The sequence below is a fragment of the Leucopleurus acutus genome, assembly GCF_964270905.1.
Source record: "Leucopleurus acutus genome assembly, chromosome: 11".
Lineage (NCBI taxonomy): Eukaryota > Metazoa > Chordata > Mammalia > Artiodactyla > Delphinidae > Leucopleurus > Leucopleurus acutus.
Genome location: NC_139152.1, coordinates 77,733,718 through 77,757,647, shown reverse-complemented (window position 1 = coordinate 77,757,647; position 23,930 = coordinate 77,733,718). Strand labels below are relative to the sequence as shown.

The following is a 23,930-nucleotide window of genomic DNA, read 5'->3' as shown; positions in this document are numbered from 1 at the left end:
AAATGAAGGATTTTTAAAAGGGAAGTTTGAGGGCTTATCCTGTCAGAGCTAATTAAGTGTATAGTCTTTCTCATGAGGTTAGTTAGTCCCTTGGTTACCAGGGATACACAGTGTTTTAAGGTTTTGGCTGAGAATGTATCATTCCTTTTGAAAAGGACACAAATTGTGTAAGTGTGCATTCATCTCAGGGATGAAAACTCATATTTTATAGAATACAGTATGGTGTCTGTACTAGATAGTTTTCTTTTAAATTCTGAATTTAAAATCAGTATAATTACGGCATAATGAAGTGGGAGACAGAGATACTTACTTGGGTGTGAGAAGACCTGGGTCTCATCTTGATTTGGCTACTTGGTAGCTGTGTGATTTGGGCCTAACTTTGCTAAGCCTCAACCTCTTTTTCTGTATTATCTGGAATTATAAAGGTGACTCTGCTTACTTCCATACAACTGTTATGAGAAATTACTACAATTGGCCAACCTTAATTAAATGCCTGTTATACTATAGACATCATGGTAGGCATTTAGGATACATTTAGGAGCTCTATAACCCAGTAGAGTGAAGGTGAAGTAGCAGTATATCTGAAAGCATTTTGTAAATTGTGAAATACTGTATGGCTATAAGATAGCTTCTCCTAAACCGGACTCCTTTCTCCTGCCTTACTGATCCCTGTGTTTATCAAGATCCTACCCACCAGAGTTTTATCTCCATGTAGTAGTCTCTCATCCTTCTAGACAGACTTGATTTCTCATCTTCTCTATGCCCATGGTTTGTAGATTTTTCCATAGCAAAAGCAGAAGTTTGTTACATTTTAATTATATGTGGACACAGCTTAGTTGCCTGAAGTCAAAATCTTTGTCTTTGAATCTACCACTTTATATAGCACAGTGCCTTGTGTCAGTATGGGCACTCAATAATATGATTGTCTAATTCAGTGAAATATATGAACTCTGGATTTTTAGTAATGTCTTTTGTTGGGTTGTGATTTTTAGGTTAAAACTTCAACAACAAATTGTGAATATTGAAAATGCAGAGAAAGAAAAAAATGAAAATTCTGACCTGAAACAGGTATTATTTTAGCAAACATTTTGCTTTTATTTTTTAAGTGCTTCTTTAAATCTGTGTTTTTGAATCTTTATTGGAATTGTATATATAAATATTCTGAAAATATCACTCCAATTGATAATGAATTGATGAAGTTGATATGTAAAGATAAAGTGTTTAGACCTCTTTAAGCTCTTGTTTAGTAAGCTTCTTTTGTTTTTCTTAAGGTATTTATATGCTGCGGCTCATGATGAATTTTTTTTAAATTATAGTTTAAAGGGCAGTATTCTGAATTACTTGTGTGATTGACTTGTAACTTTGCATTTCTTATTCCATGAGCTATTTTTTATTATATCCCTATGAAATCTAAGAGTTGTATTTATGGAAGGAAATTCATATTTTAATTAAAGTTGTTTGGGTTCGGGAAAGATTTATATGGGCAAAACATTATGAGGAGTGAAAATTCCATTTTTAGGATTTATGCTTGGCATGCTAGCTGGCATTGCTTTGCATGTATAGTTATGGTTTCTAAGTTCCAAGTAGGAGGGCATAATGTGTGATACTCTGAGAGGAGTTATCTAGTTTCATTGACATTGGGCTTTCTGTCATCCTGTAGATATGGAGAAGTATTAAGCTCTTTGAAAGTTGCTTGTTCAACCAGCTGTAATACAAGTTTTATACTTACCGCTGCAGTTAAAAGGACTGAATAGTTCTTCATAGAGAAATTCATTCTAAAATAGAAATCTGAGACAAACCTTTTTACTTTATTCTTCTGACAGTTGCTCTTTGGACCTATACAGTTCTGTATGTGGCTTTGCTACCATCAGGAAGTAATGGAATTATTTCCCGTTTATTGTTTATTGCGTAAAGAATCTGGTTTCTTTTGTCTCTTGAGTCTTGTAATGGATTCTTTTGATCTGAAGTCACTTGACTCTCTGCCTCCAAACTTCTCTCAAGAGAATGGCTTAGAGAGGTAGAAGAAAGTGAAAGAAAAATGAATACTTGTTTATTAATTGGTAAAATGGCTTTTGCAAGAATTAGGTGTAAATATGTCCCAAATGAATTATTTGGATAAGACTTAAGAGCAAAGTGAATCTCCTAGCCTGTTAATCTGTAACTAGATAACTAGCTACTTTTCATGAGAAAAAGTACTCCCAGATAAAGGTAAACTGGGATGAAGAAGCCTGACATTTCCCAGTTTGATAAATGGTTCTAGAGGCCAAGGAATCCCTACCATTCATTAGGTTTCTCAGAGCATCTTTCTTCTGCCCAACACTCTATAAAATGCTTAAAAACTACTCAAAAACAATGTGAGAATGATCCTACCTGCATTTATGATCCCTGACTATTCAGAGAGCAGAACCTTTGGAAGGGTTGCTAATCACAATGTTGTGGGAGTGGGAGAATGGATTTTCTTAGCAGCTTTCCCAGCTTACCTTTTAAAATCTGTTCTTTGCTTGGAGGCTAGGAGACTAATATTTGGATTCTCTTTGCTCACCTCCCTGCTCTCCTTCTAATGACACTTCTCCCCATTTCTAGTACCTCTTCTGGCCTGCTTATGTGGGGAAGAAGAGAGAGGACTCAGTGGCAGATTGAGGAATAGGGTTCTTGATGGTCTCTGGTTATATTAAGATATGATCCTAATGCTGCTGCCTTTTTTTTTTTTAACGTTTTTATTGGAGTATAATTGCTTTACAATAGTGTGTTAGTTTCTGCTTTATAACAAAGTGAATCAGTTATACATATACATATGTCCCCATATCTCCTCCCTCTTGCATCTCCCTCCCACCCTCCCTATCCCACCCTCTAGCTGGTCACAGAGCACCAAGCTGATCTCCCTGTGCTATGCGGCTGCTTCTCACTAGCTATCTGTTTTACATTTGGTAGTGTATATAAGTCCATGCCACTCTCTCACTTCGTCCCAGCTTACCCTTCCCCCTCCCCGTGTCCTCAAGTCCATTCTCTAGTAGGTACTGCGTCTTTATTCCCGTCTTGCCCCTAGGTTCTTCATGACCTTTTTTTTTTTTTTAGATTCCATATATATATGTGTTAGCATATGGTATTTGTTTTTCTCTTTCTGACTTCACTCTGTATGACAGACTCTAGGTCCATCCACCTCACTACAAATAACTCAGTTTCCTTTCTTTTTATGACTGAGTAGTATTCCATTGTATATATGTGTCACATCTTCTTTATCCATTCATCTGTCGATGGACACGTAGGTTGCTTCCATGTCCTGGCTTTTGTAAATAGAGCTGCAGTGAACATTGTGGTACATGACTCTTTTTGAATTATGGTTTTCTCAGGGTATATGCCCAGTAGTGGGATTGCTGGACCGTATGGTAGTTCTATTTTTAGTTTTTTAAGGAACCTCCATACTGTTCTCCATAGTGGCTGTATCAATTTACATTCCCACCAACAGTGCAAGAGGCTTCCCTTTTCTCCACCCCCTCTCCAGCATTTATTGTTTGTAGATTTTTTGATGATGGCCATTCTGACCGGTGTGAGATGATATCACCTTGTAGTTTTGATTTGCATTTCTCTAATGCTGGTGCTTTTTATAATTTCATTTCAGGGTGTCCTGAAGGGCACATCAGTTGGGTGTGGCATTTGTGAGGGAAGATGCTTAGTGTCCTCTGTGTCTCTCATATTCTATTGCATTTGTTTAGTGGCCTTATATTTCTCTTCTTTCTTCTCTTTTAAGCAAATCAGTAGTTTGCAGATCCAAGTGACCTCACTTGCACAGTCAGAGAATGAGTTGCTGAATTCAAACCAAACATTGAAGGAAATGGTGGAGAGGTTAAAACAGGAATGCCGAAATTTAAGAAGCCAAGCTGAAAAAGCACAACTGGAAGTTGAAAAGTAGAGTTTGCTCTTTTTTTTATGTACAAACTGTTTCTTCTTTCTGCTATATTATATATAGTTCTTTTAATGATGATTCCAGTGTTGACTGTATTTTGGGAACTAGTTACAAATACCCCATTGACAGTGTACAGTGGTCTTAGGTAATGTATTTTCTGTTTCTAGAGATGAGGTTTATGGACTCTTGGATTGATTTTTTTAAAAAAAAGAAAAGAAAATAGACATCTAGGGAAGAAAACCTTTTAAAATTCTGCCTGACCCCACAGTATTATGAAAACCTTCAAAGAAACACTTCTGTATTCATTGAGTAAATCAATACATTTCTTACTTCAAATATCTAAATTCTTCTGAATGCCAGAGAACAGAAACAAAATTTTTGATGTGTACAGCTTACTTCTTAGAATTACAGTTATAATCTTTTGGATTTTCCCTTTGAAAAGTTCATTTACTTGTTTATATTTTTTGATTTTGAAATCTCTTAGTAGTAGACAGTCTAGTAAACTGGTAGGGAGATGAATTTGGTGACCAAGATCTTATATTCCCTGGAAAATGTTGTTTATATATGGTAGAAAACTACTATTTTGTATTTGCTTTGTTATTATAACATGTCATTATTATAAGTTTTTGAATCTATGAAACATTATTTTCACAGTTTTTCTTGCCACATAAAACTTTTTCCTTATTTTTCTATTATTTAATATTTTAAGGCTTGTCCATGGACTCATATATGTGGTTGAATTTCAAGAAAAGGAAGTAAGCAAGATAACTGTCCATAATGTGTTGTTCCACAGGGTCCAAATTATTTTGCTTATATTTTGCAAATAATAGGAATTTGTATCTTGGGATCCTCAAGTGATTTGAAATGTGCTTAAGAATTCCAGTCATAGTATAGCTAGCAAATGTAACTAACTTATTGGTTTCTGAATGTTATTCATAGAATTATATAGCAGAAAATAGCTGGACTTGGGGTCAATAGAATGTGATTTTGATCCCAGCTAAGATACTTAAAATCTGTTTGACCTTAGTCATGCAGTCTGACTCCTCAGGGTTTGTATATCTCATTTGTACTGCCTGTAGTGATGATACTAAAAATCATAAAGTATACAGAAGAGCTTTAAAGATGTAAGTTGTTATGATGTTACTATAAAATACCATTTATATGAATTTTACTCTAGCCAGGAAACATACCACATTAAGACTTGATACCAAGGTTGATTTTATACCATCTTTATTAGGCCCAGTTTTTAATAGCTTGGTGGTATCATGGTTTAAAGCTGATTATCAGTTGTTTGTCCTGTCCCCCCGTTAACTAGGTATAAGTCTTTAAGCAAGTTAGTTAACAGCTCTAAGCCTCAGTTTCCTCAGCTATAAAATGGAAATGATAGACGTACCTAACTCAGGGGTTACTGTGAAGAATAAATGATGTAGTACACGAACTGTTCTAAGCCCAGTGGCTGGCTCATAGGAAATACTCAGTAATGGTGGTGATAGCAGATACGTGGCCACACAAGAATGCCTGTGTTGGATTATGAAGGCTGTGGGTGAAGTAGGTAGTGAGTTTGATTATACTTGCGGTAATATCTCTTCTAAGAGTTAACATCTCATGTTTTGCGTACGTTCTTCTGACAGGGCATTGGAAGAGAAGCAAATACAGTGGTTGGAAGAAAAGCATAGGCTTCATGAACGTATCACTGACAGAGAAGAAAAGTATAATCAAGCTAAGGAGAAATTGCAGCGAGCTGCAATTGCCCAAAAAAAGGCAAGTGGTTCTCATTAAAGTGATTTCTATAGAGTAAAAGCATAACTATTTTAGGAGAATAAGATGTATAATTAAAACTGAGACTTTACGGGTATGTTCAGTTTGATATTTAAACATGACATTTTGCTGTCACATTGTAAAGATAAATTGGGAAAATGCAAACTGCTCAACAGGTTTATTTCTAAATGTTGTGTACAAGCCAGTTTTTCAGAGTATGCATTTTTCCACAGAGACAGTGGTTTTCATTGATAAAGTTTCTAGACCAGCCCATACAAGTGTCATTTAACTCATTCGCACTTAAATTACAGGGTGATTAGGCCTGTTTCAACTGTGCTTAACTAATACTTTTAACATTGTTTTTGTGGTTACAATACTTTTTTGTTTCCAACTCAGGAATATAGAAGCAAGTATCTCATTGCCCCAGCAGAAGGAACTAGGACTCCCCTGGCTTCTGAAACAGCCATGATAGTTCCCACAGCCATGATCTTTTTAAAGTTTCATCTTTGCAGGCATATTTTCTCCAGAACCTAAAAACTTTCTTTTCTTGGAACTAATCCAGGGCATCATGGAACTAATGTAACCAGAGGATTCATCTAAGTCAGTGGTTTACAACCTTTTTTCTACTCAACAAACCCAAGGAATGTAGCATAGCCCCATCAGTAACTATGGCTCTCCATGGCAGCGATTCAGCAGTTATTTTTAGTAAGATTGGCGCATGTGTGTTGGGGGAAGGGAAAGGAAGTATTTTTTTAAAAAAATCCCACAAATGATTTGGATATGTCTCCATTTGATAAGTTCCTTTAGTAGTGGCATTGGTTGTGGGGAAGTGAGGAGGTCTGAAATGAGAGGAATTCGTACTCTAGACATAGGCACACCAGTGTCTTAATGTCTGTATGTTTATTGGTAAGGTTAGCTGTTCATATTTGCATAAGAGAAGAGAACTGTATATCATTTACATATTCTGAATTTGGAAATCAAAGGACAGTTTTTAGTTACCTGTTTACATTATTAGATATAACTGCCAAATTCATCCTGATAGTTGGAGTGACAACATGAGAAGTCTTAAAGTCATCACTTCCCCACTTTCTTGCTTTATGAATGCTGCTTTTCGCTTTCCATTATGCTGAAAGTAGTATAACATTGAGATTAGAAAATAGCACTTAACGATATAGGATCCCAGCGTTTTATACTCAAATATAAATACTTATGTTGTTGTTTCATTGTTTTTTTCCCCTGTATCACTTCTCTTTCTTTCTTTCCATATAAGTACTGAGCAGCGTATGGGTATTGATGGGATTTTAGTGAAGTTATTTCATGGCTTGGGATGATCTCGGAAATCCTACTTATGCTTCCTTGTACTGTTTGAAGCCTAAAAGCATCTGATGCCAGATGAGCTAGAAATCATAAGAAATTATAAGAGCTGATTTTATCTTTCACAGATAAAACTTTTTTGTTGGGGTTTTAGAGATAAGTGTCTTAGAGATCAGATTCTAATTATTGAGGCTAGGTTGGGTTGACTTCTTTTGGAGCAAAAGTGACATCCAGTGGTGAGAGAGATTATCAACTAATCATAGGTATACCAGAAAGGGGAGGAGGTGATTTTTTTTTTTTTTTAATTTTATTTATTTATTTTTGGCTGTGTTGGGTCTTCGTTTCTGTGCGCGGGCTTTCTCTAGTTGCGGCAAGCGGGGGGCACTCTTCATCGCGGTGCGCGGGCCTCTCACTGTCGCGGCCTCTCTTGTTGCGGAGCACAGGCTCCAGACGCGCAGGCTCAGTAGTTTTGGCTCACGGGCCTAGTTGCTCCGCGGCATGTGGGATCTTCCCAGATCAGGGCTCAAACCCATGTCCCCTGCATTGGCAGGCAGACTCTCAACCACTGCACCACCAGGGAAGCCCAGGAGGTGATATTTTAAGAAACGTGTGAAGTAACCTTTCATCAGTATTGACCTAGGATGAATGTTTTTCCTACTGAAATAACTGCCAAATTATGGGGGTGAATATAGTAAACACCTGTTTTACTTTTAAAAATGTGACCTGTGGATAATGGTTTTAAGTTGCAGGAAATTGTTAAACTCAATTCAGTAAAAATTATGACCCAGAGCTGTCCCATTATGTGGAGCACTGCCCTGTAGGCTTACAACTTTACCTCAATTAAAGTGGAAAAGCAGATAGTACATGTGACATAGAAATACTGTAAAAAGTATATAAGTATGTATAATTTTAGGGCTGGGGGATCTTAGCATTCAGATAGTATTTACAGATTTGGAAACTGAAGTGGTAGGGAGCCAAGATCATTGACTAGTTAGGAACGCTGTGACTAAAGTCTACATTTTTCTATTCTTAATCCTGTGCTTCTTCTGCACTGTTAACTCTTTTAATTTCCCCCTTTCTTTGATTCGAGATACTTTACTGCTTTTCTCTTCATTATAACCATAATCCACATGAGTCTTATTTCCTGTGGCAGAATGATCACTATAAAATTAATTTTTAAAACTCAAAACCCTTTTCCCATTCAAGTTAAATATAGTGCTTCTGTATGAAAATGTTGGCTATAAGATTACATAAATATGATTCGTAAAATTGCAACAGACTTTTTTAAGTTTCTTAGATGACAAAGATCATAACTTTCTTGTGTAGTAAGACTTCAATTAAGTCACAAAATATTAACTCTAGGGCGGAAATCATAGTCCTTTAGAGTTACTTTCCTGTGAGAGGTTCTTACAACTGGGGAGTAGCAGCTTTATTTTTTTTTCCCCAGGCTAGGTAAGATGGCTTCATTTACAGCTCCAACCTCCTAAGCACAGAGATTATGTCATTTCTGGTAAGTGTTTTTAGGTAGAGTATTTGTTCAATGATATTTTGCTGTGTTGATTTGTTTGGAAAAGTTGGACCGGGTATCTTGAGTTGGAATGCCCTTCTGTAATTGATGACTTCTCTGTATGTTGTTCCCCACACACTGTTGAAATGTGAGTATGAAGAGAGATCTCTTGGTATGAGGACAATGAGTTGTGCTTTTCCTTTTGAGGCGCTTGAAATGAGAATTTGTTATTTTTATTCTAAGGTATATCTCTCAAATAATTCTTGGTTAGATGTTATGAACGGTTTTGAGAAAGAAATGAACCATAGTCTTGAAGTTATAAAATATCTGTTGAATATGCTGTGTGGCCTGGCATTATGTTACACACCGAGGGGAAAATAGAAGCCATGATTAATTCCTGCCCTTGATGACCATATAATCTAATTGGAGAAATAAAATAGCATGCAGTACCTAAAGAATCTACTAGTCATTTCCATGTGATCTGTGTGGACACTAAAGTTTGAGAACTACTGTGCTAGAGAGAAGAAAGCCTTAAGACAGGGAGACTAGTCAGGAAGCTATTTATAATAATCTTAAAATGAGGTAAGAAGTCTGGAATTTGGGCTTGCAATATAGAATGAAGGTGAAGGATGACTCCTAGAAGTATTCCAAAGGAAAAAATGAACAGAATATAGTGCTAAATAAGAAGAAAGAGAAAAATATGAAGTATTTTAGCTATGAGAGGATATAGAGGAGTTGTCATGATGGAATAAAGACCATGTGTCAGTTGAGTAGAAAGAGAAGATACATTTGACTAAACACACGTCAGGTATGAACTGATGGTAGTGCATCCATATAGACATGTCATAGACTTTTTTTTTTTTTTTGGCTGCACTGTGCAGCATGTGGAACTTCCCTGACCAGGGATCAAACCCGTGCCCCCTGCAGTGGAAGCGCAGAGTCCTAACCACTGGACCGCTAGGGAAGTCCTGTCCTAGACTGTTAAGTGAAGATATCATGTAGATTAACAGAAATAATGGAATGTAAAGCGTGGAGATCAGTAATTCAGCTTAGGGATGTATAATTAGACACTTGAGATTTTGAGAACTGTTGAAGAATAAAAGGACTAAGAACTAAGTTGACTTGGAAAGAGGAGCTGGATTTAGTAGAGAAATGGTCATAGAAGTAGAAGCTATAGTATGGTGTTATAGAAGCCACAGGAAAAGAAAGGAATCAAAGGTAAATGGTCTTGATTACTAAAGAGAGTTCATTGAATTTGGCTAGAAGGTGATAAAAGGAAAATTTCAGCTTTGATTCTTGCATCAGTATTCTTTTGATTTTTCTTTAACTCTTTTGTGTTGTAATGTGTGTAACACGAAGACATCCATTTGATAGACCTGTGATTGTATTGCACTGATAAAATCAAAATTACAATCATTTCTTACAGCCACTTTATCCTGTGGACTTTCATTTCTTTCAGTAGAATATCATTCTTCCAGTTACTTTGTCTTCAAACCTTTGATTCATCCTAAAGGCTCCCTTTCCCCAAATATAGTCAGTCACTGTATTCGTTTCCTAGGTCTGCTATAACAAATTACTACAAACTGTGTGGCTTAAAACAACAGAAATTTATAATCTCACAGTTCTGGAAGTTAGAAGTCCAAAATCAAGGTGCTGATAGGGCCATGCTCCCTCCAAAGGCTCTGGGGAAGGATCTGTTCCATGCCTCTCTCCTAGCTTGTGGTGGTTGCTAGCAATCCTTGGTGTTCTTGGCTTGCAGACACATCACTTCAATCTGTGCCTCTCTCTTCACATGGTGTGTGTCTGTCTCTGTATCCAGATTTTTCCCTTTTTCTAAGGGCACAAGTCAATATTGGATTTAGGGCCCACCCTAATCCAGTATAACCTCATCTTAACTTTACCCTTTTTTCAGATAAGGTCACTCTGGAGTGTTTTGCAACACCAAGAACCAATTATCTAATTCTCTGCACACCAACTGGGTGCCAATAATTCAATTAAATTCTGACACTACATCAGATTCCACAAATTAAAGGGTTCAGCCTCAAGACTAACCCCATGTCAGGTGTCAGGTCCTTAGCCATCTGCACTGCTGACCAATGACTATAAATTGGAGTACCCATAACACCCCCCACCCAGGTTCATAGAACTCAGGAAAACATTTTACTTGTATTTACTGGTTTATTAGAAAGGATACAACTCAGGGACAGCCAAATAGAAGAGATGTATAGGGCGAGGTATGGAGGGGGAGGGGTGCCCTCTCTGGGAGTGCCACCCTTCTAGCAAATCAATGTATTCACTATCCTGGAAGCTTTCCAGGTATCCTTGTTCAAGAGTTTTTAATAGATATCAATCTCCAGTACCGCCACTCCCAGAAGTGGAGGATGGAGAGTGAGAGGTGGGAATAGTGCTGCAAGTTCCTACCTTCTTACCACTTGGTCTTTCTAGTGACTAGCTCTATTTTGAGATTACCTAGGGGTCCCACCCTAAGCTAACTCATTAGTATTAACTCAGGTATGATTGAAAAGGGCTGGTTATGAATAGCAAAAGATGCTCCTATGACTCAGGAAATTCCATGTGTTTTAGGAGCTCTGTGCCAGAAGCCCAGGGCAAAGACCAGATATATTTCTTCTTATATCATAGTCACATTCTGAGATTCTGAGTAAACATAAATATTTCGGAGACACTGTTCTACCCAGTATAGTCACTAGAGCCTGTGAATTCTTCCTTTATAATGTATCTCACATTTTCCCCACCTCATTTCTTTTTATTCTTATTGCAACATCCTAGCTCAGACTCTCTTCACTATGAGGTTTCTCTATATTCGTTTAGGCAGTTTACTCAACAGATTTATTGAGAACCTACTGTGTATTATACCAGGTACTGTTTTATTCACAGGGATACAGAAATAAAGACTCTGCACTGAGGAGCTTATGTTGTAGTGGATGGGAGACACGGGGTAAAGGAACAAATGTCAGGTGGAGATGCGTGCTAAGAGGAAAACTAAGGGGGATAGAGGGCATTTATATAGGTGATCAGAGAAGCCTCTGATAAAGTAACGTTTGAGCAGAGACCTTGAGGAAAGAAGGGGGAGGCCATATTTTGTATGTAGGGGAAGAATGTTCCAGAGGGAATAGAAAGTAAAAGAGGCAGGGGTCTGCTTGGTATGTTGAAGGAGTACAAGGAGGGAGACCTGGGTAACTGGAATGGACAGAAGTAGTAGGAGGCTAGGTGATGTAGGGGCTGTTTTTGGTTTTTATTCTGAATGAGATAGGAACACACTGGAGAGTTTTGAATTGAGAAATGCTGTAATCTGAGTTATATCTTCAGGAGAATCTCTGGCTGTTGTGTAGAGGGGCAAACAGGACTCAGGAAGACCACTTTTCGGTAGTTCAGATGAGAGATGTAGAGAGCTAGTAGTAGACTTGTGGTCAGATTCTGTATATTTTTAAAGGTAGAACTTACAATGGTTATAGGGTGTTAAAGAGATAAATCAAAGATGACTAAGATGTTGGGCTTGAGCACGTGGTTAAAATAGAATTGCTGTTTACTGACATGGGAAAGACCTTGGAAGGAACAGGTTTAGGGATAAAATAAAGATGCCTCTTTTGGACACATTAACTCTTTGAGATGCCCATTAGACTTCCAGGTGGAGATACTAAGCATTCTGGTGAATACATGAATCAGGGCTTCAGGGAAGAGGACTAGGCTAGAGATAAAGATTTGGGACTTAACAGCATGTAAATGGTATTGAAAGCAATGGGATTAAATGAGGTCACCTAGAAAGTGAAGGAAGACAGAAAAGAACAGGTTTGAGTTTTGAGGAATTCCAAACTTTAGAAGTTGGGAAGTTAAGGAGGAGACTGAGAAGGAGTGGCCAATATGATAGGAAAAGAACCAAGAAAGTACTAGATGCCAAATGAAGAAAACTGCTTCAAGAAGGATTAGCTGTGTCAAATGACATTACAGTGTCGACGAAAAATTAATCAGGCGACCTAAGAAAGAATTGGAAAATTTTATTCAAGACAAATTTGAGGGTTAAAACCCAAGAAGAGCATCTCAGAAAGCTCTGAGAACTGTTCCGCCCGTTAGAAGTCAAGATACAGTTTATATAAGCTTTTTGAGACAGAGGGCTGTAAATTAAATGACCTATTATTGACAGTTTACAAAATCCAGATTTTAGTGCCATTGTGGCGGGTCATGTGACCCTTTATAATCTATAAGGAATGTTCTCTTTTAAGGTATTGTCTTGCTGATGCTAGGAGAATGTTGCTGTTTATGGTTGAGCAGGTATTCCTGCTGATGGGGGAGGTTTGGTCAGTGCATAATGCAGATACACAAGGCACAGTGAGGGGAGAGGGGAGGCCAAAGCGCAGAGAAGAATTTTTATGTTTAAATTTTTCTTGTCTTGCCATAAATATGAATTTTATTTCACAGTGGTAAGATGATAAAATAGTAAGATGAAGACTAAGAATCCATTTGACTATATGGTAATTGTTGGTGGCTTTGTCAAGAGTTGTTTCTGTGGAGTAGTAGGTATGCAGGTCTGATTGAAATGGAATATAGTTTGTCGAAGGAATTTTGTTGTGAAGAACAGAGAACTGGGGTAATAGCTAGCATTGTGGGAGCAAAGGCTTCCTTTAAGAAGGGAGAAATTATAGGATGATTCAGTAGCAAGGGGAAAATTGATGATGCAGGAGAAAGAGGGGGCAAATGAAGGGATGATATCTTTTAGTAGGCAGAAGGGCATTAGATTCAATTCAGAGAGGGAAGGGATAGAAACACAATGTATCTATTGTACCTGGAAAAAAGACAAAATATATGATTGTAAGTTCCTGATAAATTCATGGATGTAGTGGAAATTCTCTACTGATGGCTGCTATTTCCTCAATGCAAAAAAGAATCTGGGTCACCAGCTCAGACTGTGAAGAGTGGAGGTCTAACAGATTTGAGAAGAGACAAGAAGTTGTGAAAGAATGTAAGAGTTTGGGAGAGTGACTGGATTAGGGAAATTAGTAGGATTTCCAGGTACCAATAGGGGGGCCCATTTGAAGTTAGTGCTGGTTAATTTAAGGTGAGACCGGTCAGCGTGTGTGTGTGTGTGTGTGTGTGTGTGTGTGTGTTAGAAGAAGAAAGAGGCTTGGGTCAAGATAATGAGGGTGCTGCAAAGAAATGATTATAATGTTAGGGTCTAAGGCATTCATTGGGTCTACTAGTCAACCAGCTATCCAGTTCTTTGGCTGCATTCTAACTCAGATCCTGGCAAAGAGTAGTGCTCAGTAAATGGCTGGTTGTTTTTACAGTGATGAGGATGGGGACAACATTGTCCTGAACCCTGTCTTCAGGAAGCTTATCTCCAGATTTGCCTCTTAAGAGGCAAACTTCAGAGTCCATCCTATACACGGATACCATATTAATCTTTTCAAAACAATGCTTTCACCCATCAGTTCCCCTGCTGGAGAACCATCAGGGGAATCCACATTCCTATAGAATTACAGATTCTTCTTAATTCATTTCTTATCCTTTCTAAAAAAGCCTTTTCTCAAGATTTTGTATTTTATGACTGGAATTCCCTTCAGAAATCCCTGTATTTTGTATTAACTATGGTTAATATAGGGCCCAGTTAAGTGTGCACTCTGTGTGTGTGTGTGTATAAATATACATGCTTAAGATTTGAAGATGATAGTGAAAAAATTGGTATTTTACTACAATTTAAATGAGCAGTACAAATGGAGAAATAGAACTAGATTTTAAGATTGCAGGTTTATATAATCATATAATAATGAAGTATTAAGCATTTCGATCTTTAAAATGTCTGCTGTTAGTTGAACTAAAATACCTAAAAGGAGCATATGCTTTTGATAATGACAGACTAGGAAATATGTGGATCAGCTCTCCACATGAGAACTAGAAGAATCAGACAAAATATTTTTAAAAATATCTCCATGAAGGGCAGTGAAGAATTAAGAGGCCAAGATCCTGGAGAGATGGGAAACCTGGAGAGGTGAGCTCAGCATTTGGGGCTGCTTTTCCCTTAGAGGAAGCTGCCAGTTCTGGAAGAGACAGCTTGAGAGGCTGAGAAGTGAAGCAAAGCTTTTGACAACCTCGTAGGGCTTGGGGACCAAAAATTGGAGTTCAGAATCTGCCAGAGAGAGGGTCTCAGGTCTGAGTCTACTAGTGCTGTGGGTTGAGACCATGAAGGGGTATGCCCTTGGACTAAGAGTGAACTAACTGCAAATAGCCTGGCCCTTGCAAGTATTGAAGCACAGCTTCAGATCATCTGTCCTTAAAATTAGATTAAATTAACCCCTGTTGTTAGTGTTCCTAGCTGCCTGCAAGAAACAAATGTAAATCTGCTTTAAGGGAAACTAGCATTGTAGGCGTCAGTTATTTCCTCAGTTTTTAAAATGTAGTGTCTAGCTCTAAATAAAAAATAAACAGAGATACTACTGCACATCCATTAAAATGGCTAAAATCCAAAACACTGACAGAACCAAATGCTGGTAAGGATATGGAACAATAGAAACTTTCATTTATTGCTGGTGGGGTTGTAAAATGGTACAGCCATTTTGGAAGACACTTCGGCAGATTCTTACAAAGTTAAAACGTAGTCTGGCCATACAGTCCAGCAGTCATGCTCCTAGGTATTCATTCAGATGAGTTGAAAATGTATGTTCACACACACAAAAAAACTGCACACAAACGTCTGTATCAGCTTTATTCATTATTGCCAAAAGTTGGAAGCAAGCAATATGTCCTTCAGTAGGTGAAGGTTAAAAAACTTTGCTGTATCCATACAAAAGAATATTATCCAGTGACAAAAAGAAATGAGCTATTAAGCCATGCAAAGACATGGAAGAACCTTAAATGCATATTGCTAAATGAAAAAAGCCAGTCTGAAAAGACTATATATACTGTAAGATTTCAAATATATGACATTCTGGAAAAGGCAAAACTATGGAGACAGAAAAAAAATCAGTGATTGACAGTTTGTGGGGTAGGAAGTAGGGATGAATAGGTAGAGCACAGGGAAGTTTTAGGGCAGTGAAACTATTCTGTATGATACCGCAATAGTGCGTACAGGACAGTATGCATTTGACAAAACCATAGAACTGAACAACACAAAGAGTGACAATGTAAACTGGACTTTAGTTGATAATAATGTATCAGTATTGGTTTATCAATTTTAACAAATTTCTATTAATAATTTTAAAAATAGCTGCATGAGGAAATAACATTGAAAATCAAGAGAAGTAACAATCAATATAAAGAAACCTCCCCATAGGGGATCCAGGTAATGGAGTTACCAGATACAGAATTTAAAATTACCGTGTTGTAGATGCTCAGAAATAAATGCTTGAGAATTGATCAGTAAACTAGAAAACATTTTTTAAAATGGCAGGCTTAGAACTAAAAAACACAATAACTGAATTATGAACTCTGTGTATAGATTTAACAGCATCCTCATCTGCCTCTGCAAGGCATGAGCAGAAATCAGTGAAGCAGAGGTTATACAATAGAGAAAATTTAACTTGCCAAGAGCTGATCAATCTGAAAAGATTGATAAAATGGCTTCTCCCCAAACTCCTCATAAAATAGGTAGGTAGGTAGATGAATAAACACAAATGGACAAAATAATGAATGAAAAAGGGGTATCACTATACATCTTATAGATATTAAAACAAAAAGACTGTTATAAGAACAACTGTGTTAATTATGCAATTTTGATGAAATGAACAAATTCCTTGAACATCTCAACAAAACTAATACAAGAATAATCAGGAAATCTAAATAGTCCTGTATCCATTAGGGAAATGGACTCCTTAATTTAAAACCTTCCATAGAGAAAATTTGGTATTTATATATATATATTGCAAAATGATTACCACAATAAGTCTAGTTAACATCCATCACCATATATAGCTACAGAATTTTTTTTTCTTGTAATGAGAACTTTTAAGATATCGCTCAGTAACTTTCAAATATTGCAATGCGTATCATTAACTATAGTCACCATGCTGTACTTTACATCCACAGAACTTATTTATTTTATAACTGGAAGTTTGTACCTTCTGACCTCCTTCACCCATTTCACCCAGCCCCCAGTCCCTGCCTCTGGCAACTGCCAGTCTGTTCTCTGTATCTTTGAGCTTATTTTATTTTATTTTTTAAAGATTCCACATGTAAGTGAGATTATGTGGTATTTTTTCTTTCTCAGTCTGGTTTATTTCACTTAGCAAAATGCCCTTAAGGTCCATCCATGTTGTCACAAATGGCAAGATTTTCTTCTCTTTTATGGCTGAATAATATTCCAGTGTGTATATCACATCTTCTTTATCCATTTATCCATTGATGGACACTTAGGTTGCTTCCATGTCTTGGCTGTTGTAAATACTGCTGCAGTGAACATGGGGGGTGCATATGCCTTTTCAAGTTAGTGTTTTTGTTTTTTTTCACTAAATACCCAGAAGTGGAATTGCTGGTAGTTCTATTTTTAATTTTTTGAGGAACCTTCGTGTTATTTTCCATAGTGGCTGCATAAATTTACATTCCCACCGACAGTGCGTGAGAGTTCCCTTTTCTCCACATTCTCACCAACACTTGTTGTTTCTTATCTTTTTGAGAATAGCCATTCTGACAGTTGTAAGGTGATATCTCATTGTGGTTTTGACTTGCATTTCTGTGATGATCAGTTCTTTCTTTACATACACAATTAGGAAATAAAATATATACCATTTACATTAGCATAAAAAATATAAAATATTTAGGAACAAATCTAATAAAAGATAGGCAAATATTGCTAAGAAAAACTAAAGAAGACCTAGATAAAGGGAAACTATACCACGCTTGATTTGAAAGACTCAATATTATTAAGATGTCAGTTCTTCCCAAACTGATCTGTAGATTGAATGCAATCCTAATCAAAATTTCATTAGTTTTCCTTGTGGAAATTGGAAAGCAGATTCTAAAATTCATATGAAAGTACAAAGGACTAGAACAACCAAGGCAATCTTGAAGAAAAATAACAAAGCTGGAGGACTTAACACTACTAGGTATCAAGATTTACTTTAAGCTACAGTCATTGAAACAGTGTGGTATCGGCATAAGGATAGACAGACAAATGGAACAGAATACAGTCCAGGAATAGTATATGAACACCTGACTTACCACAAAGTACTACTGCCTTTCAATAGGGAAAGGATAGTCCTTTAATGATGTGGAGTCAATTGGTTATCATTAACCCAACCTAATTAGATAAAAATGAACCACAGACCCAAATGTGACAAGTAAAAAAATAAAGCTGCTAGAAAAAAACTTGGGGAGAAAATCTTAAGATCTTGGGATAAGTTTTTTTAAACAGGACATAAAAAGCACTAACTGTAAAAGATATGGTTGATAATTTGGATTTTATTACAATTAAGGACTTCTTTTTATAACATGACACTCTTATGGGAAAAAATGTTACCACACACTGAGAGAAGGTCAATCTGCAACACAAATATCTGACAAAGGATTCGTATTCTGAATATATAAAGAACTCCTACAAATAAGAAACAGGTTACTCAAAAAAAAATTTTTTTAAACAGGCAAAAGACTAAGACAAGCACTTCACAAAAAAAGGATATCCAGATGGTCAGTATGCATAAGAAAAGGTAATCACCCTCATTAGCTAACAGGAAAATGCACATTAAAGCTACAGTGACATATTATTCTATTCCACCAGAGTAGCTAAAATTTTAAAAGACCGACCACACCAAGTGTTGGTAAGGATGTAGAGCAATTAGAACTGTTGTATATTGCTGGTGGGCCTGTAATTAGTAATTAGTTAGAACCACTTTAGAAAACTGACAGTTTTTACTAAAGATAAAACATGTATACTGTATGACTCATTCCTGGGTATATACTCAAAGAGAAATGAGGACATATATCTACCAAAAGCATATTCAGGAATGTTCATAAAACTTGATTCATAGTAGCTTCAAAGTAGAAAACAATTCAAATTCTTATCAGTAGGAGAAGGGATAAAATATAGTGTGTTTGTAAAATGGATAACAGCATAACAGTAGAGAGGAACTGTGACATGCAATAACATGGCTTAGTCATAGGGATAAAATGTTGAACCACCACCAAAAAATCCAGAAACAGAAGTGTATATAGTGTATGATTTCTTTGATGTGGGCAGGTGAATGAATAGACAGAGTCCTGAGTCACCTGTACATATATACATACTTGTGCTAATAAAGGACAGAAGGGTGGTTCCTGGGCCAGGGTAGGCGATGAATGAGCTATACCTGTAAGCAGTAACATGAATAAATCTCGCAGTATTGAGTGAAAGAAAAAAGCCATCTGTAAAAGAATGTGCACTGTGACTCCATTTGTATGAAGTTCAAAAATACACAAAACTACAGCTTTGGAAGTAAATTAGTTGGTTACCTTTTCAGAGGACAGAGGGGGTAGAGATTGAAAGGAGGGGAGGGTAGGGGCCCTTTTGGTACGGCAGTGCTCTTGACCTGTGAGGTAACAACACCAGCATTTGCTTCGTGGTTTTACATTTTGCTTTACATTTACATTATGTGCATTCTTCTGTAAGCCTGTTATACTTAGGTAAAGAGTGAGAAACCAGAAATCTAAAAGGTCTGGAGCTACTAAGTGATTGTCAACATTTATAGGTGTTTTTCTGTAAAAAAAAAATAAAAACGACCTGTTTATAAAACTGAAAAAGTGTTACCTTTTTTCATTTACTACTTTTGCATTATACATAGATTTTTCCATATTAGAAAATTTTCCCTTTGTGAAGTTTAAATTTTTTTCTTTTTAATATTTAGAAAGGCATGCTTTCAAACTGAGATGCATCCATAATCAATCTTATCTGTCTGATCCTTTAATTTACTACTTTGGTAGCAATTTATCAGTTGCAAACATGCTTTTAAATTTTAAATTTATAGTTGTTTTAAACCCATGATAATCTTCTGGGAAAATGAACAGTCATGATTATGAGGTGACAGGTAAACTCATTAGTAAAATTTGACTCCTTCCCTTCCTAGATTTTTTATTTGCACAATTTCCTTATTGATATCAATTTTCTGGTTTGACATTTATAATGGTTCTGTTTGTCATGTTGAGGATATGAGGTAGATCTGTGTTTTATTATCTTTAAAATTTTTAGTAAGCATCATATCTACTAATCTTTGCTCCTAGTATTCCCTGAAAATACTCATCTCTAAGTAAAATTTTTTTGGTGAGTAAAATATTCACTATATAGCTTTGTTCAAATAGGAGAGTATGTATTACCATACTTGCTCATATTAATTGTTTCTCTTTTTCTAGAGAAAATCTCTCCATGAAAACAAGTTGAAGAGAATGCAGGAAAAGGTAGAAGTCTTGGAGGCAAAGAGAGAAGAATTAGAAACAGAAAATCAGGTGTTAAATAGGTAATGTGTTTGTATGTATACATACCCCATGTGGCTATTTTGATATTATACAACTTTGTTTGAGTATAATGCACGTGGGTTTCTTTTAAAATATACATTGAAAAGAATTCTAAAGCTATGCAGTAGACTCCTAATTCATTATCTTTGCTATTTTTTTTCAGATTGAATGTTTCTTCAAACCAAAAGGTCTTTAACACATGCATTTGTATTACAGTTGGGACTGACAGGAGAGGTCAGTCACTGGCTTTGGTAGCCAGGAGTGGTGTGAATCCTTGCTGCTGAGACGAGACAGTTTAGTGATTACAAGTTCTAAAATTGTGGCCACAACTTTGAATCAAAGTTCAGTTTTTTTATTTTTTGGTATGGAAAATATTGGGCAGTAGCTTCTGGTTTTTCATTTACATCCAAGCACAGCTAATGATCTGCATCATTAGCATTTTTGAGCAGAGAAGATTTACCATATTAAGATAGTGGTAGTGGCAGTGTATGACCCATGTGATTCAAGTTAATAAAATCTTTTCAAATTCAGGTAATTAGTAGTTGTCTTCAGCATTTAGACAGTATCAGACTTTTCTGTAATGGGAATTGCCCGTATAGCAAGCAGTGATGTTTTTTATAATGTGCACTGGTCTTCTTGGGTATAATTATTACCAAAATGTGAACAGTTGTTTTTTTTTAGAACATCCAAGAGGTTTCTAGACTGTGGAATAAATGCCAACTTTATAATACTCTCTGTTCCAAAGTAAGAAGCCACCAAATTCATTCTAAAACAAAATTCAACTTAATATTTCAAAATTAATGGTTATGGAGGAGGTGTTACCAATTCAAGATTGGGCAGCTATGGCACAGATGGCCTAGAACTTCGAATGGTTTTGAAACTATATTTGATTACTGGTGTGATTGATCGTCAGGAAATTTATGTCCAAAAAGGAGGTGATCTGTGAAAATTGACCATATTTCACCTACAAAAATGGCATTCATAAGATTCAACCTAGGGCTTCCCTGGTGGTGCAGTGTTTAAGAATCTGCCTGCCAATGCAGGGGACACGGGTTCGAGCCCTGGTCCAGGAAGATCCCACATGATGTGGAGCAACTAAGCCCGTGCGCCACAACTACTGAGCCTGTGCTCTAGAGCCCGTGTACCACAACTACTCAGCCTGCACTCTAGAGCCCGTGCGCCACAACTACTGAAGCCCTAGAGTCTGTGCTCTGCAACAAGAGAATGCACTGCAATGAGAAGCCCACGTACTGCAATAAAGAGTAGCCCCCCCAAAAAAAGAGTAGCTCCCACTCACTGCAACTAGAGAAAGCCCACATGCAGCAATGAAGACCCAACACAGCCATAAATAAACAAGCAAATAAATAATTCCCTTTAAAAAAAAAGATCAACCTGGCATTTTCTCTATTTCTATTTGATTCCTGCAGTAAAATAAGGCACCCTTTTGGTTTAAGGAGTCTCCTTTTAGTTTTAGGATTCATGGGTTGGTGGAGTAAAGTGGACATGAAAGTAAAAGTATCAAAAGATTTTTAATCTTTGATTAATTGGCAAATAAAACTTTAAAATCAGTTGATAGCCTGCAGGGCCAACAATAACGCATATAATTAAGATGTCATATCATGTTTCTGTTTATCTTTCTAGATAAACCAAATTTTATGTGTATATTATATATAGATAAATCTTATAATTTAGAAATCCTTTTCTTCCAATTAAAATTATGTTCTATGACTCATACCGTTCTTCAATAGAATGTAACTGTATTAAACAACAGAAACACTTTTTCTTTTTAAGACAAAATGTTCCATTTGAAGAACATACAAGGCTTCAAAAAAGACTAAAGGATATACAGAGAAGACATAATGAATTTCGAAGTTTAATTTTGGGTCCTAACATACCTTCAACAGCATCCATCAATCCTGTAAGCTTTCAGTCACCAACTGTGATTCCAGGCATGGAACTATCCTTTCCTCCTCATATACAGGTATGAGCATTTATTTTAGGGAAAAACGTTAGATAAATATTTCCATACATTTTTACCTCTTTAAATAGTTAAAAACCTAAATCTTTACCAGAAAAGTCTGCTGAGAGGCATAGTGGATTTGAGTCTATCCTGTCCTTTAGCGACGATGGTGCTAGGAGTAAAGTCTCCTGTTGGGCAATTGAAAGGAAGAAGCTTAACTGATAAGTCTTTGAATAACTGTTGAGTTTGTAGTCACTCATACAATACTAATTACTACCAACATTTACGCAAATGTACTGCACTATGTATTTTCCATACAATATTTAATCCTAATGAAAAATGCTTTGAGGGAAGGTATTGGTATTCCCAATTTGCAGATGAGGAAGCTGAGTCAGAGAGGTGAAGTGACTTGACGAAGGTCATAGCTAAGTGAGAGTTGAATTTCATACCTAAATCTAATTCCAAAACCTGAGATGGTTCTACTTTATCAGATCCCTGAGATGTTGATGGAATCAAATTGATTGGATGATTTTCAGAAGATGAACTGTTATTCAGCAATGACGTTTTGTAATGTTGAAAGCACTGAAGATTTTTAATGTTGTAAGTCACCGAATTGAATCTCAAACGAAGTACTTTGTTTATATAATAAACTGCTATTAAACTCTCATCACATTACAAAGTTGCCATATAAGTACAGCTGGGCCCTATATTACTATTATCTAATTCACTCCCTGGTGAATTTTACACCTAGAGAGGAACAGACTTTGGGTTTTTGCTGAAGGCTACAGCCAGAGGCAGGAGAGAAGCAAGGACTAGTTGGTAGTCTAGACCATGCTGGTGTTCTTAGACTGCTAAAATGGTCATCCTTTTCTTGCCAGGTGTTGCAGGCCTGAATAAAAGAGGCACTGAGGCCACTGCCTAACGGTTATTTTTCCACCAGTTTTTCTAAGTCTTTTTTGGTGTGCTTTTTCTTTTCTTTTTTTTCCCTCTTTCTGTGCTTTTAAGGAGGAGCAGCATCAAAGAGAACTCTCTCTACTTCGCAAAAGACTAGAAGAACTAGAAACAACACAAAGAAAACAACTAGAGGAACTTGGATTTCCTGGGGAATGATTTTCTTGGAGAAAAGGCAGATCAAAAGGGATGAAATCAGTGACTCAATAAGGCTTGAAGTTTTAACGTATGTGGTATTTAGATACTTTATTACTGTTTGCCAAAACACTTGAATGTGCCTCAAGAGAAGGTACCAGTACGTGATGTATTGAATGAATGTCAGGATTTTAGGGTTATACTAATGATAAGTGAAGCACTAAAGCAGCTTCAGAGATATTTAGAATATTATTGACAACCCTTTGAGAATGTGAAATAAATGAATAAAAGGAACTCAATAGGGAATCAAGTTTTTAAATTATTTTATTAATCTTACTTTGTTGAATTTTTTGGCATTTTGCCTAAAACATGCCCATCTTGAATTCCCTCTTCCTCTTCTTTGAGATGCTTGGCAATAACAGGGTCAGTGAACATTTTCTGGTTTACTATATATGAGTTATAAACCTCTAGTTCTTGAAAAATGACAATTTTAAAGTTAGTATAAAAAAATAAGATATCTAGAGATATATTATAAAACACTACCTTTTCTAAAAGCTGTGTGCACGTAATTTATTAAAGAGCTTAACATTTTTCTAACTGCATTGTTTTGTGTTTAATTTTGTTTTAACCATACAGTGTAGAAGATCTCACTAATTTTGGCTTCGTTGGGTTAGGATTGATAGGAAATAACAAAGTACAAATTAAATCCTGTGGCTGTATAAAACAAGGGCCATTCATTGTAAAACTTGCACCCAGTGGGGTCCCTTTAGAAATATTGCTGGTTTTTAACTTTTCCTCCTCCTGTTTTGGATCTAACCAAACTGTTATAAATGTTTTATTTCTGTGGCTGCGTTGGGTCTTCGTTGCTGCCTGTGGACTTTCTCTAGTTGCAGGAGCAGGGACTACTGTTCATTGCAGTGCGTGGGCTTCTCATTGTGGTGGCTTCTCTTGTTGTGGAGCACGGACTCTAGGGG

General features: G+C 36.6%; 1 protein-coding gene across 7 annotated transcripts in view; it reads left to right on the top strand.

Annotated features, from left to right (window-relative positions):
• The window catches only part of CEP83 (centrosomal protein 83), a 126,530-nt gene extending 102,986 nt beyond the window's left edge, over positions 1–23,544 (top strand). For 4 of the 7 annotated variants that reach the window (XM_082850830.1, XM_082850829.1, XM_082850832.1 and 1 more), the window contains 6 exons: positions 993–1,068; positions 3,749–3,906; positions 5,536–5,665; positions 19,809–19,912; positions 21,702–21,891; positions 22,876–23,541. In XM_082850830.1, coding sequence (XP_082706956.1) covers positions 993–1,068; positions 3,749–3,906; positions 5,536–5,665; positions 19,809–19,912; positions 21,702–21,891; positions 22,876–22,980 — 763 coding nt within the window. In that variant the 3' untranslated portion in view covers positions 22,981–23,541. Of the gene's footprint in view, positions 1–992; positions 1,069–3,748; positions 3,907–5,535; positions 5,666–19,808; positions 19,913–21,701; positions 21,892–22,748 lie in introns of those variants that run through there. The other 3 variants (XM_082850834.1, XM_082850833.1, XR_014326618.1) reach the window with 3 other exon arrangements.
• Positions 23,545–23,930: the final 386 nt, after the last annotated feature.